We start from the raw sequence: 13,997 nt of genomic DNA, 5'->3' as shown, positions 1-13,997 counted from the left end.
TTTGTGGTTATGTTTGACATTAGAAAGATGATTCTTATTTTGTTTCAAACCCTGGAGGGGGTTCCATTAGATGTATACGAAACTATCTCACTCAGGTTTGGCTAAAGGCCCAGGTCCTATCCCACTTGAGAGCAATTCCTTTGCAATCAGGCCGGAACAAGGATTCTAGAAGTGTTCGTGAAATTTTCCAAAATGGCAGCCAATAGCTAGCCAGCCAAAAACATAAAAAGGAATTGGTACTGTAACTCAATGGTATCATTTGACCTCTCCACTTGGACGAACAACTAGATCAATGTTACAAATGAGTAGCTGATTCTAAGAGGTAATCTATAGGTGAACTCTGTGTAGGTCAGTTTGGAGGAAATCTGAAAGTAAACAATGGGTGGCATTGCACAAGCCAAGATGGGTTTAATTTTTTTTATAGATTTTTATTTTCTCAGAACTGGCTAGATTGCTAGACCCAGCATAATCGACAATTCTCACAAAATAAATACAGCACCTTTTCATCACTAAAATATTCTCAATATCCAGAATTTTACCATAGTTTTACTAACATTTTGAACTCTTGTTTACAAAACAACAAAGACGACATTTAAATTGTGTCACTGGTAGTTTTTTTTTTTTTTTACGGTTCCTTGGTCATTTGTTCCACGACTTGATATTTTCACGTACAAACATCTAGGTTTCTACACATGGTACATTGATTTCAAACTCAAATTTGAAGAGTAGAATCATTGTGAAACAGGTTTGATCGGCCAGTTTCTCAGCTTGATTAAGTCCCTACTTCATCCCAACGTATTATTTTTAATTCTCATCACTTTAGGTTGAGGACCAAGATAATTACTCAATCAACCTGTTCCACTTGGCCAAAGCCGAAAACATTCGTCAACACAGTTTCCATGCTATTCTGGGTACTCAGACCAAACTCTAAATTGTATTTCTAGTGTTTCGTACTAGAATCCCACTCATTTGAAAATTAAAATTAAAAAATACATAAAATCCAGCACATGATTAACGTTGAATACAAAACTTTTACATTTTTAAGACAAGTTTCAATAGACGGAGGGCATTCATTTTGAGTTAATGACTTCACTTTTGGTTTACCTGGTGACTTGCTAAGCGGAGAGCAAGGGTCCAGACAGTGGGTACAGCCTTCCATCTCATACAACAGTGATGCCATTCCTACAACATTGCCTTTGTGCACTTCCGTCTTTCCATTCCATGGCATCTCATTGGCTCCCCTTTTTCGTGTTTCCTTAAGGTTATTTTGGACAATGTGCTTTTTATGATTACGTATTACTGCATCCTTGACGTAACAGAGTGCTTCCCGGGGTCAAAGGTCATACCGGAACCACGGTCACCACCAGACCCTTTCAAAATAAACTGCACACCGACTGGACCTCACTTATCGAGAGTAAACACAGCAAGCAACATACAGGTCATCTCACGACGGCAAAGGAAGAAGACTAGTTCTTGCTTCAGACGAAAAAATGAAAAAAGAAAGTAAGGTAACAAATAAATGAACAATCTGGCATACAGTAGATCCGAGGACAGACGATACGACACAAACATGCTTTACGATCGGTCATTAGGATCAGGGCTTCTGATCACCCAAAGAGTTCTGAGCCACCAGCTCTAACTGTAAGACAACACGTTGACGTCTGCACTGCATGTATTATTTTCTCTGTGTACGGTTTATCACATGATAAAACGGTTTGTTTGGTGGTCCCTAAAACTTAGTCAGTATTTCCATCTCAGGGATGGGAATACCACAAAGTAGAAAAATATGTTTAAGTTCACACCCATTCGCATTCGAGCAACAGCACTCTGTAAGCGGTCACCCGAACATATCTCAACATACATAGGACAAGTTAAGTAATTCTAGGACTAATACACACATACATGCGTACACAACCACACACACAACCGATATTGTACAGCAATAGAGTTTTTGTTCTTTTCACTCAGACTTACACACACACACACTCAAATCATGACGTTCATCTATTGGAGCATTTTAACAGCTCTCTTGGTGATTGTCACCCCACACACACGGGTGAATTAGACTGCAAAATAAATATTTAGACATCCTAACTTACTGATGACCATCTTCACTTTCGTCCATCAATAGTCACCATCTGGAATAAATATTCTATGAAATTATATTTATGGAGTGTGTTGTACACACCACTTGTATACTACTTAAGACCTCAGTAGGTGATGGGTTTGATATAGTGTGCCCATGGGACAGATGAAATTTAAAGGAAGCCCTTGAAATTAATCATTTGTTTCGGTCCATTGGGTTTTTGCAGATGCCCAATGTAGCTCAGGGGGGGATATATAAGAAAACGTTAGTTGGTCCTTTGTATGATTTGTGTTTAAATTCACTGGCGTTGCGAAGCTACATTATCGTATTCTGCATATTTGTTTTGTGCCGCAATAAACTAGGATTAGCATGAGAACAAAAAAATAGATATAATTATATCTTAAACCATTTATATCTCTCTCTCACGCACACACATACACACTAACACACACACCTAATATTTTGACCAAATGCATGTCACATTTTGGCCAAAATCCATTTGGTACAAGACATGAACAGTTTTTCACTGCTTTTCTGTGTTCTAGTGGTTCAACAACGGCAGGAGAAACCATTCCAAGTACAATAGAGACCATGTACATCTGGGAATGTGTTTCACAATAGAGCAGCTCTATCTATACAACAAACATTTAAAATAAAATCCTTGGTTATTAAACTCTATTGTTATTGTTGTTGCTTGAGTGTCCCAGATTATAGCAAACATCCATGTTCAAATTAGGTGAAGGATTTTGTGTAACCTTGTAACAAAAGGTGTATTGGCAGTGTTAAAAGTGAGTAAGGATGTGGTAAATACACTTTTGGGCCACAAAGGCAGAATAGAAGGGCATACTTGGTGTTGTAATAGTGGCAATTATTATATCATCTTTCAACGGAAAAAAGTTTGGTGATTAATTATTATCTTTACCCTTATTTGTTATTATGTGCATTATAATGTCAAGCTACACAAAAAAAGGAGTTAACACATTCCCTGCTTCTGCATATTTTCTGAAAAATTGCCACTGGTTGAATAATAACGCATTGTGTTCTCTTACATTGAGAAATGGCAGCGTGTTCAGTGGATATTTAGTGTGTATTGGGCAGTATATTTGAGTCCTCAGGTCCTGGTTCCGCCCGTTATGTTATTACAAGGGCTACTATGCTTCCCTCTAGTGGATCCTCTCTGCTACTGCAGCACTCGACCCTGCGTCTCGGGCAACTTCGTGGCGAGGAAACTACCTGCGGCGAGAGCGCCCGCGGCAAACAGGATGGGCACGGCTTTGGTGATGCCGACGAACGACTGGAAAATGCTAATGCCGAGAACAGCGGCCAGCTTACACAGGGCGTTCAGGAACCCAAACGCAGTGGTCCTGGATAAAAACACAATGACAGTATGGTTATTATAACAGCAGTCGATATTTGATACTGTTATTAGCAATAACAGTATTATTAGTTTTTACTATTTGGTCATTCAGTTGAAAATTACAGTAACTGTGATTTTTTACAACTTATTATTTTTGATAAGTTGTTAGAACAGAAGGTAGGGCCTACATCAGAATCATGGGATGTTTTTTTTCCATATTGGGAGCCTCAAGAGAGTTGTAATTCTTATGTAAAACTTAACCTTACTGTATTCTACAACACATTAAAAAAAATCAGAGTAGGCCTACATTTTAAGAGAAGGGCACAAAATAAACAATATAATAATCTAGCCTAACACAAACCTTGTTTTTCCATGTTTCGCATGAGTTGCATTGCGGACAAAATGGCGTACTTGAGGACGTAGGCTACTTTTTTTTTTTAAATATACTTTTTAAAGGAAAATTAATTAGTTTAAAGAATCGTTGGAATAGAGATGACAATTACACTTCTCAATTTACACAGCCTGCTCAGCTCATACTTCACCTTTTGTCTGACGGGTAGAGCTCCACGGTGAGCACGTCCAGGGCGTTCCAGGAGGCAATGCTAATGCCCCCGAACAGACACAAGAGGGCGATCATCCCCGACTCGTTGCTGCCGAACATCAGGAAGAAGCAGCTGACGCACGATATCACGCTGGAACCCGCTGTTTCACGACAGAAAGACGAGGGGGAAAATGAAGGGAAGGGACAAATTATGCATTTAATTCTCAATAACAACTAAAAACCTAATTTTATTTGTAATTTAATATAAATAAAATAAAGCCAGGGTATAACCTTTATTTAAGAAGCATTATTTGTCATATTTGTTGAAACTTTCTTTGCTAACCAATCAATAGATCAAATTCTCAGACGGGAATATGAGTACAATGTGTGGCAGGCCTCTTACAATCCAATCCAATTGTACCCGGCTACCTACACGCTCTCTGCCCTTGCAATCATTGCGCTTGACCGGAGTCTTGCACGAGGCTAGGTAGCCCTTTTGCTTATGCTAGGGGGTAGTCATGTGTTTTGGGGGAATAGCTTTGAAGGGGGGCCTGAAGAAAGGGGTAGTATTTTGTCTTTTTTATACTTTCAAATCAAATTAACTCTGGCTGGTTACCCCAAAAGTCCTAATCTAAACCGTTACCTAGCATTCGAAGGCGTCCGATTTTGTCCATTAGTAGTGCTGACACGATGTTGCCAGGCAACACCGCTAAGGATCCGAGGAAGCTAACGAAGTAGATCATGTATGCGTTGTTGTCGTCGCTGAAGTCCAGCATGCAGCCTTCTTTGTTGTGCAGGAAGGTGCTGTTCACGAGCTTGCTGTTCACAAACCTATACTTGAAAAGATCTGATAAAACAAAGAAAGAGACATACGAGTTAGCAATTAGACGGTTAAAGAGTAATTTATAAATGGACTTCTGCTACATTAAATGTATAGGAACCATGTTATCTGTCGATTCCAAATAAACAAAATAACGTTAAAAACGTAGTATGACATTTCCCATGGGAGAGATAACGTCCGGTCTCTCATCACCACAGAGGAAGAGGGTGTTAGGGTACCTGTGTTATAGAACAGGGTGGCAATGAAGGTGCAGTTTCTGAAGAAGGTGTTGGTGGAGGTGATGTCTTCAAAGTAGCACTCCTCAAATATAGAGTCTTCAAAGACCATGGACTTCATCTTGAGGTTCAGGAACCTGTGGGGCGGATGACGAAAGGGATTTAACTGTAGTGTGAGGCGTATCCAACAGTGTAGAATCAAAACACTCAAATAAAAAATATATAAATATTTTTGGGGGATTTTTGAGTGTTTATGGTCAGGGCAGGGAAGTTGGTTGAAAAAGAGAGGGGATGACATGTAGCATAGGACCGACTGATCGAATTTCTGAATCAAACCTGGGCCGCTTGTGGCGGACATTCCCTTAACTGAATATGTAAATTGATATCCAAATACAACGACATGAGGAGGCAAGATCATCCGTTACTGAGCCCAAGAGAATAATAGTAATGCGATGGGATCCCGCAGGAACAACCCATTATATTCTGTCTTCTGATTTCTTCAGAGTTCATCCAATTACGTCGGGACGAGTGGAGATGCCCGTTTAAAATAAGAATATGCAAACTTCCGTGTGTCCACTCACTTGTCATTGAAGTACTGTCCTTCGCGGTGGACCTGGTTCTCCAGCGTGAAGTTGAAGGTGACGTGCTCCACGCGCTCCTTGGTGAAGGTCTTGGTTTTGGACTCGTACTCCTGCTTCTCGATGTACTTGATCATGTCTGGGAACCACACTGTCAGCCCGTAGTAGCTGTTCACACACACACACACACACACACACACACACACACACACACACACACACACACACACACACACACACACACACACACACACACACACACACACACACACACACACACACACACACACACAAGGTTTAGCATCCAAGCTGAGCTAACTATTTTGTGACTAGCTTTAAGTGAAACGCAACCTTTTTGTTGGATAAATGTCATTAAGGAGCAAGTTAGGGTATCTTGCTCAAGGATGCCTACAGCCAGACTGCGGACATTGGGGTTCAAACCCATAACCTTTTTGCTCTGAGTCAAACACTCTCACCACGGGACTATCTAATAATAATAATTTAGATAACAATAGTCATAATCATAATCATCCAATACGAGTAACAAGGTGCTTTGCTTCAAAAGCGGGACATTAATATGAGTGATAATGGTGTGGAATTCAGTACAAACATTAACCAAATATTTTAACCAATAGGATGAACGTCCCGAAGCCTTCAGCCCCTCTGTGTATAGGATTTGATGGTTCTGTACCTGAAGGACATGGTGAACCAAACGGCCATCAGCATGAAGGTGGTCCTCTTGTACTCAGGGTTGAAGCAGGCCAGGAAGTTGTTCTTTATCTAACGTGTAAACAGGCATTGGGATAGCCATTAGTCAGCGGAAGACGTAGAAAATACAAAATGGATCCTCTATTGTAGTGTGGTGTTTGGCCCCAAAGAAAGTTGTTTTTTTCATGACGAGCAATTTCAGGTACATGTAGCTATACTTTCTTTCGGGAAACCTTTGATGACTGATGTGTTTGGTCCGGTGACTCTGATTTTTAATTTTTTTTTTTAATTCCAACTTCATTAAAACTCGGTTACACAGAGATCACATCAGCTCTGAGTTGATGTTTGCAGTAACAGCCGACTTAAACTAGAGCACGAGCACAGCATTTTGATGCTCTTTGCTTCGGTAAAAGCTACAGCAAGGACACAGCCATCAAAGGCTCCGGTTACACAGGGGAAAGATAAACAGATAAAGTGATACAGGAGAGGAAGGCGGAGCAGAGGCAGGAGAGTGAATAAAAAGTGATATTAGTGGCCTTTACAAAACGGCGATGGCATACATCATTTATCAGCGACACAGGTGAAGGATCTCATTGGACAAAGGTTTAAAGGCTCTTTATTGAACCTGCTCACGTCGATCAATAGGGGCCACTTCTGCTGTCAGACCAGGCGGAAGGTCACATCATGTAGTATCTATTTAGTAATGCTGATGGAAAAAGTCACTAAGCCGGGCCTTCCAAGAACATATTTGGAACTGTAACCACAAGAGGCATATCAGAATGAATCAATTATGTCTGGTCTGGTCTTGAAAGGAGAATCACTTTGTTTCATCTCTATGGAATATGCATGAGTACATGTATTAAACTTTCAAGATCCTTCTGTTAGTTCTTCAACTCCCTGGCTCACCTGCTGGGCAAGGCTCATGATCTTCAGCTTGTATCGCCGCCAGACAGGCGTGTCCGTGCCCGTGTCCACCAGCTCGTCCATCTGCTTCACCGTCTTGATGGTGGTCACCTTGGATCCAACCCAACACAAGTGGCCGAGCATTAACATCGTTCAACACAACGCCGCAGCTGCCATATCCTGATCTTGAAATGTGCATACATAAACCAATTCCCCAGGTGCTTATATGCGTGTTCGAATAGGTAGTTTTTAGGATGATGCAGGCCATTCCAGTTGCAGCACCTTGACATGGGTGGTCCTTCGCATGTGGAAGGCTCGGCCAAGGACTGGATAAATGTATTCATATATTCATGAGGTTTGCTCTGAGTGCACACTCACTGAGAGCGATAAACACGCCGTGGGTGGAGGATTGAAAGGGACAGAAACAGAATCCAGAATGTTTTGGTAGAATTTATGGAAATCAATATAACCGTGACTTCCTTCCCATGGTGGTATGGGTTTTCTGTCCGTTTTATTTCTACAACTATTTATAAGAATTATGTTTTTTTGTGTCTGAGATCTGAGTAATTGAGCCAACTCTATTATCTAATTATTATTTGTGATTTTATTTTTTTACGTCCATTGTCAATAAACATCAGGGGTGGGGAGTCTTGCTCAAGGATGCCTACAGGTAGGTACTGGGATCCAAACCCACAACCTCCCGTAGTTGGGAGACACACTGTTTCCCAACCTGGATTCGCTCGGTATTCAGATGACATTGTGAGACTGGCTGAGGCATTTCAGAGGTTTTCAAGAGAACCAAATCCCAACACGCGGAGGGGTTGTCATTGCAAAGGACTCCCTCTACAGGTCATACATGCTATTAAATGCATATTCTCTGAACAACTCTGACCCATACCTCTACTTCGCTTATTGAAAATAAATGAAAGGGGCGTTCACAGGCACACCTGCCCCCTGAATGACATGCAGGGTATTGGTTCTCTTTTTAAAGTTTGAACGGTCTCGTAAAAAGGTCTGGCTGTATAAAACCAACCGTCTGCCAAATGATTGGTAGCTTCGAGCCAACTACTACTCATCCCTTGGCGTTGGGCAGTTTACACTCATTGACATTATGGCAAGATGTTTGGGCGATAAAGTGATTGGTGTGGTGGAGGCAGACTCACAATAACGTAAGAAATTGGGGTCGGCCGGCAGAATTTCCAGACCTTAAAAAACTGCACTAGACTACCGTGGCCGTGGGATACTTACGGAAAACACTTTCTCCGGGAAGCCCTTGGCCCTCATGTTGGTGTCGTGCACCTGCTTCAGGATCATCCATCCCTCGTCATGCTTCCCGTTCTGTCACCACGACAACAGTGTTAGATGTTTGACGTACGATACATGAGACACACGTGTGGCAAATGGGTTTCACTAATGGCTGTTTGTACATTGGTCGATAATCAGTAATGGACAAATCGTCAATTATTAATACTGAGTGAATAACAAACTCAAACAAAACAAGGAAAAACATTCATTAGAATGCCGTACCACATTTGGGAGATATTCCACTTCACATTTGGGAGATATAATGGCATTGAGATGAGATGATACAAGAATAAAAAATAAAAAAAAGCAAATTGATATTAAAGCACTTTATGTAATGTTAAAACTAAATGGAACAATGATTTTCAGCAAGTGCTTTAAATGCGATTATCAGCTCCCTGCAGGCTGGAATGGCCAGCCTGTAGAAGGTTAGCAGCACGCCAACTTACGCCTCGTGCCCACAACCTCCGTCCGTTGACTGATCCCCATTGACTTTGAATTGGGACGGACGCGCAATGCATTGTGGATCCGTCCATTCCGTTGGAGCCTTCGGCTCCGTCAAAAAGTGGAAAAATGTTCAACTTTTTCTGCAGCGACGGATCCCTCATCCAATCAGATCGCGTATGCAAATTTAAGCACTGTGACGCGACTCGGGCACTGACGATACTGGAAAGCGGGAAAGCGGGTCATCTTGCATCGCAACAAGCAGGAAGAAGCGGGAAGAACCCGGTGAAGCGATTTGATTGGCTGATTGATGCCTCTGCAAAGACTACTCCCCCATCCGTCAGCCACGCCTTCCCACGTCCGTTGACTGACGGTGCAGTGGGCACGAAGCGTAACGCTTTCGTCAATGGGGATCAGTCAACGGACGGAGGTAGTGGGCACGAGGCGTAAGGGTGCACTCACACTAGGCCATCTGGCCGTGGCCGTTGGCCGTTTTCACACCTAACCGTGCTCAACTGGCCCCATTGTTCTCTGGCCTGCACTCACACTAGGCCACCTGGCCGTGGCCGTTGGCCGTCGCAACTGTGGCCTGGCCACGGTAGGCTCTTGTACATACGTCATCACGTCGTAACACGTCATCGCCAAGCATCCGCTGCATGGACCATAATAAAGTCTGCCGCCAGTCAGAATTTTAACAACAATGGACAACAACACAGAGAACACAGTTTGCACTTTGCAGAGTCTTTCGCTTATTTGGAGCCGTTCTCAGATAGAGCCCACTCTCACTGCTGGTTTTTTCGAGTACGTAAACAAGCGTAAACATCGCTTGACGCCATGTTTACCGTTTAATAATAAAGGCTTGTCGCCTTTATTATGTCCATGGTCGTTGCATGGACTATACGTCATCCAGCTCAGGTTGCGTAGCCGTGCGTGTGCTCGTGTCGACTCATTAGCATCTGTACCGTAGCGGCCCGTACCGTAGCAGCACACCTCTCCCAAGTGGCCAAGTTGGCCTGGCCAGACTGGCCACACTCACACTGGCAGATTTCAGCACGGTTAGGTGTGAAAACGGCCACGGCCAGATGGCCTAGTGTGAGTGCACCCTAAATAGAAGCTAGCTAGCTAGCCTGCGGGGGGTTAGCAGCATGCTAACCTCTAGATAGAGGCTAGCTAGCCTTCAGGCAGTTAGCAGTTAGCTAACTTCTAGATAGAAACTAGCTAGGTAACGTCAAGACAGAAGCTAGCTGGCTATCCCGTGTGGAGTCAGCAGTGTGTTAACCTCATGATAGAACACCAGGTAGCTAGCCTGCAGTGAGTTAGCGGTGTGCTAACCTCCAGATAGAAGCGGGGGCTCTCGGGCATGGCGCTGAGGGCGATGATGGCGGCCACGGAGGGGAGGGCGCAGACGAGGACGAAGACACGCCAGCTGTGGAACTGGTACGCCGATCCCATCTGGAAACTCCATCCTGGGGGTGGGAGCAAGAAAGTAAGGAAACGGATGGACTACTGTCTGTTCTAGCGTGTTGCGGTGACTGTGACTGAATGCCTGGACTCTCCTTATGGTTAACTGGCCATCAGCCCATCAACATATATTTGCATGTATATATGTATGTTTGTACGTCAATTATGGCACCCATCATGACCATCCCTGGAAGGAGGGATCCCCCACTATGCGTTCCTCATCAAGATTTCTTCCTCGCTGATACGTTTTTTTTCTTGACCTCTTAGGGGCTCAGGTCAGGGGGGTGTCACAAATATTTGGCCTGTTAAGCCCTTTGAGACTGTCATGGTGATTAAGCACTATTCAAATAAAATTGAATTGAATTAAATGGGACCTTCTCTCAGATGTACTTTTACTTTTATATTTTGCCATTTAGCATTCAGCATTCAGCATTTATTTGTCTAAGTTACATCCAATAAAAAAAATCAACATTGTGGCATATAATAATGTTTTTCTGGACTTTAGCAGGGTTTTTCGCATTAAAGGTGTACTGCTATTATATGTATTAAAATATTTTATTTTTATCATATCTGTAGACATTTAAATAGGCTAAGAACAATCAAAGCAGAAAATCAATATATAACATTTTCCAAAATTGTAAGTGCTTCAAAACAAGAAAACCTCATTAAAAACTCCACTTCTGGACAAAATGGAGACAACAGAACCACACAGAAAAATCAATCACAAGCTTCGTCTAGGGGCCGATCATCACTCTGGCTTGTTATACACTACACACTCTACACTACAACAGAGTTCATCGCCTTAGTGCATATTACAATTAAGTCTGACGTGTATTTACATGCTGTATAGATCTGTAGTGATGGATTGATTTGCATCGGGATGGCCTTACTGTTACATATTGTTTCAATTATATGAATTATATTAGCAGTGAGAGGAGAGGGGGCGGGACTTCAAATGCTCAGACCAGACGGGCACTTTCTTGGCGTTAATAATATATACACATATATATTTATGTATAGACAGTATACGATTTATTCTCCTTGTCTTTACTCTTATTCTGCTTGTTCCGGACACTATTAACTGACCGCTCAAAGGAAGTAAGAGAACAGGAATTGCTTTCGGGATTACTAGGATACACCTACACATACAATTCTGGAGCCTCTCCCCCGCCTAGGCTTACCGTAGTGAGGGATGATGGCCCAGGCCATGGCAGACGCATAGATCCCTCCGATCATCCAGAACATGCAGAGCCAGCTGAGGTGCTCTCCTCGCTTCTCCTGGGCCAGGAACTCGGAGTAGTAGGAAAACACGATTGGAATAGACCCTCCGATCCTGGAACGCCCAAATCAGAGTACAAGGATTTACATTAGAATAGAATAGATTTTACCCTAAAAGAGCATGTCTCACTTATGAGACTATCATTTTCCAAACGTAATTAGCCAGAGAGAGAGAGAGAGAGAGAGAGAGAAAGTGCAGGTGGAAATGGGATTTGATCCCTGAAGGGGGGCTTGATTGGATTGTGCAAATGTGCCAAACCACATTAGCCTGCTAGTCTGTTGTATGAGGGGGAGTGGAAAAGTGTTTTCATATTATTTGGTATTATTGGTTTAAATGTCACCCCTTTCCCAGTGAACAATGCTGTAAGAGACAATCATTTAACCTGCGAGAGAAAACTGTATTGATGACATTTAGATGTTAAATTACTAATAAACTGAAAGGTGTTCTGCTTACATTTTTTGGCATACTTTGAATAGATTAAACAATTCCACTGCGAAAACAAGCTCACAAATTGAAAGATCATTACCATTCCTTCATATAATAAAGCAATGTACACAGACGGCCATAGGACGTTTGCTCATTCGCGCCCTGAGCACGACAAATCCATACTTTGATCACACACTGTACACCGAAACGCTGTTACCAGCCACCGTGTGGCTTTGATTCTGTTTCCAACTGACCCAACGCCGGACAGCAGGCGACAGAAGAGGAAGGTGCTGTAGCCCTGGACGAAGGACGAGAAGAAGGAGAAGACACTGTTGATGGAGAGGGAGATGAGGAGCGACTGCCGACGGCCGATCCGGTCCGCCAGGGCCCCCCACAGGAACGCTCCCACCATCATGCCCAGATACACAATCAGGCCTGCAGAGGGAGGAGGGGAGGGGGGGGGACAATCAGGGCGGCGTCGTCTCTGATTCGTTCGTCACAGATGTGCATCATACCGTAGAAGAAGATCGAAAAACGACTGGCTTTTCAGAATTTGGCGAGTGCTGAAATCTTTCTCGGTTTACATTTTTCGTTCTAAATAATACATCCATCTTTCTTCACACTTTAATGTAACCTGTTAGAAGTGTGGTAAAAAGAAGCTCAAAACACAAGAAGCCCAAGTCTTTTTCAAAGACTCCCCTTACCCAGCATGCTCTTGTTGGGCTCGGACAGACACATGTCCTTCTCGGCGCTGGGCAGCACGAAGCCCACCACGAAGATCTCCACGCCGTCCGCCATCAGCGCCAGCCCCAGCACAAAGTACAGCGTCCACTGGAACTTCCCGTGGCCGCACTCCTGCAGGATGGTCTCGTACTGCTGCGCCAGCTCCTCCTGGTCCTTCCTCCGCTCCGCCTCGGCCGCCACCGCCCCCGTCGCGTCCCCGAACCCCTGCGCCCCGCCGGCGCCCCCCACCGAGCTGGGCCCCCCCGCCAGGCCCTCCTTGACCCCGGACTCGGCCCTGGGGATGCCCTGGTACTCGCCCTCGTAGATCTCGTCGTCTTCGTCGTGGCCCTCGGTGGAGTCGCTGTGACCGCCGCCGTCCTCCTCGTCCGCGCCGCCCGCCTGGCTGTCGCCGCGGTAATAGCCGCCGCCGCCGCCATCTTGTGAGGCGCCGCCGCCGGCCACGCTGGGGGGGTAGTCGTCGTCCTCCTCGAAGCGGCTGTAGGAGCGACTGCTGTACTCGTCGGTCACGCGGTCCACGCCGCGGCCCACCTTCTTGCTGGCCTGCCGCTTCACCTCTTTGGCGATGTCTTTGGCACCTTTGATGAAGGCAGTCCGGTTCTGGTAGCCGTCCTCCATTTTGAAGAGGAAGGAGGGGGGAGGGGGTCTCACGGGTTGTGTCGGCCGCGGGGGTCCAGGTGGGGGGTTGTGAGGGGTACTTTTAAAAGGGGCTTCGGCCTGCGGAGGAGGACACTGCTTCTTGCGGGTCACTGAGGGAGGTGTGGAAAGAGAAGCCTTTAGTCATCGTCAAATAGGCTGTTGTTATTTAAAGGGGCCTTAGGTGAGATGGGAGAAGTGTTAAGGAGAGCTGAAGAGAGCCAGATTTGAAATGAACCACCACTAGAACTTCATGCTCCCTCCCTTCCTGTACGTTTCTCCGCCATTGAGAAGTGTTGCAGTTCTCCCACCGGCTATCGTCAGGCACGATGGATTAACCCACCCATTCACGGAGGAGGCTCCCTGATTGGACAGAAGTCAGCCGGAAGCGGCCCATCAATATAGATGGGCGGTCGAAGGCGAAGGCAGCCGCAGTGAACTCGAAACCGATATCCTCACAGTGCTCACTAATAACCCTG

At 44.5% G+C, this 13,997-nt stretch overlaps 1 protein-coding gene across 1 annotated transcript; it reads right to left on the bottom strand.

Annotated features, from left to right (window-relative positions):
* Nucleotides 1-407: 407 nt before the first annotated feature.
* LOC132450952 (synaptic vesicle glycoprotein 2A-like) lies at nucleotides 408-13,650 on the bottom strand. The gene is made up of 12 exons (XM_060043164.1): nucleotides 12,846-13,650; nucleotides 12,396-12,576; nucleotides 11,618-11,769; nucleotides 10,308-10,441; nucleotides 8,478-8,567; nucleotides 7,233-7,340; nucleotides 6,310-6,398; nucleotides 5,622-5,786; nucleotides 5,044-5,177; nucleotides 4,628-4,831; nucleotides 3,986-4,145; nucleotides 408-3,450 (listed from the first exon to the last, which is right to left on the bottom strand). The coding sequence occupies exons 1-12, from the start codon at nucleotides 13,498-13,500 to the stop codon at nucleotides 3,267-3,269; spliced, it is 2,256 nt and encodes a 751-aa protein (XP_059899147.1). The 5' UTR covers nucleotides 13,501-13,650; the 3' UTR covers nucleotides 408-3,266.
* Nucleotides 13,651-13,997: the final 347 nt, after the last annotated feature.

Source organism: Gadus macrocephalus, chromosome 22 (genome assembly GCF_031168955.1).
Source record: "Gadus macrocephalus chromosome 22, ASM3116895v1".
In the NCBI taxonomy this organism is placed as follows: domain Eukaryota; kingdom Metazoa; phylum Chordata; class Actinopteri; order Gadiformes; family Gadidae; genus Gadus; species Gadus macrocephalus.
The sequence above is the reverse complement of the archived record's forward strand: the minus strand, read 5'-3'. Positions and strand labels throughout refer to the sequence as shown.

Bases quoted from the DNA above. Each gene is read 5' to 3' on its own strand.
- LOC132450952 (XM_060043164.1), bottom strand. From the start codon at position 13,500: ATGGAGGACGGCTACCAGAACCGGACTGCCTTCATCAAAGGTGCCAAA. The intron at 5,787-6,309 runs GTACAGAACCAT...GTGTGTGAACAG, and splicing joins TGGTTCACCATGTCCTTCAG to CTACTACGGGCTGACAGTGT. The intron at 3,451-3,985 runs GTGAAGTATGAG...GTTTTTATCCAG, and splicing joins CTCTACCCGTCAGACAAAAG to GACCACTGCGTTTGGGTTCC.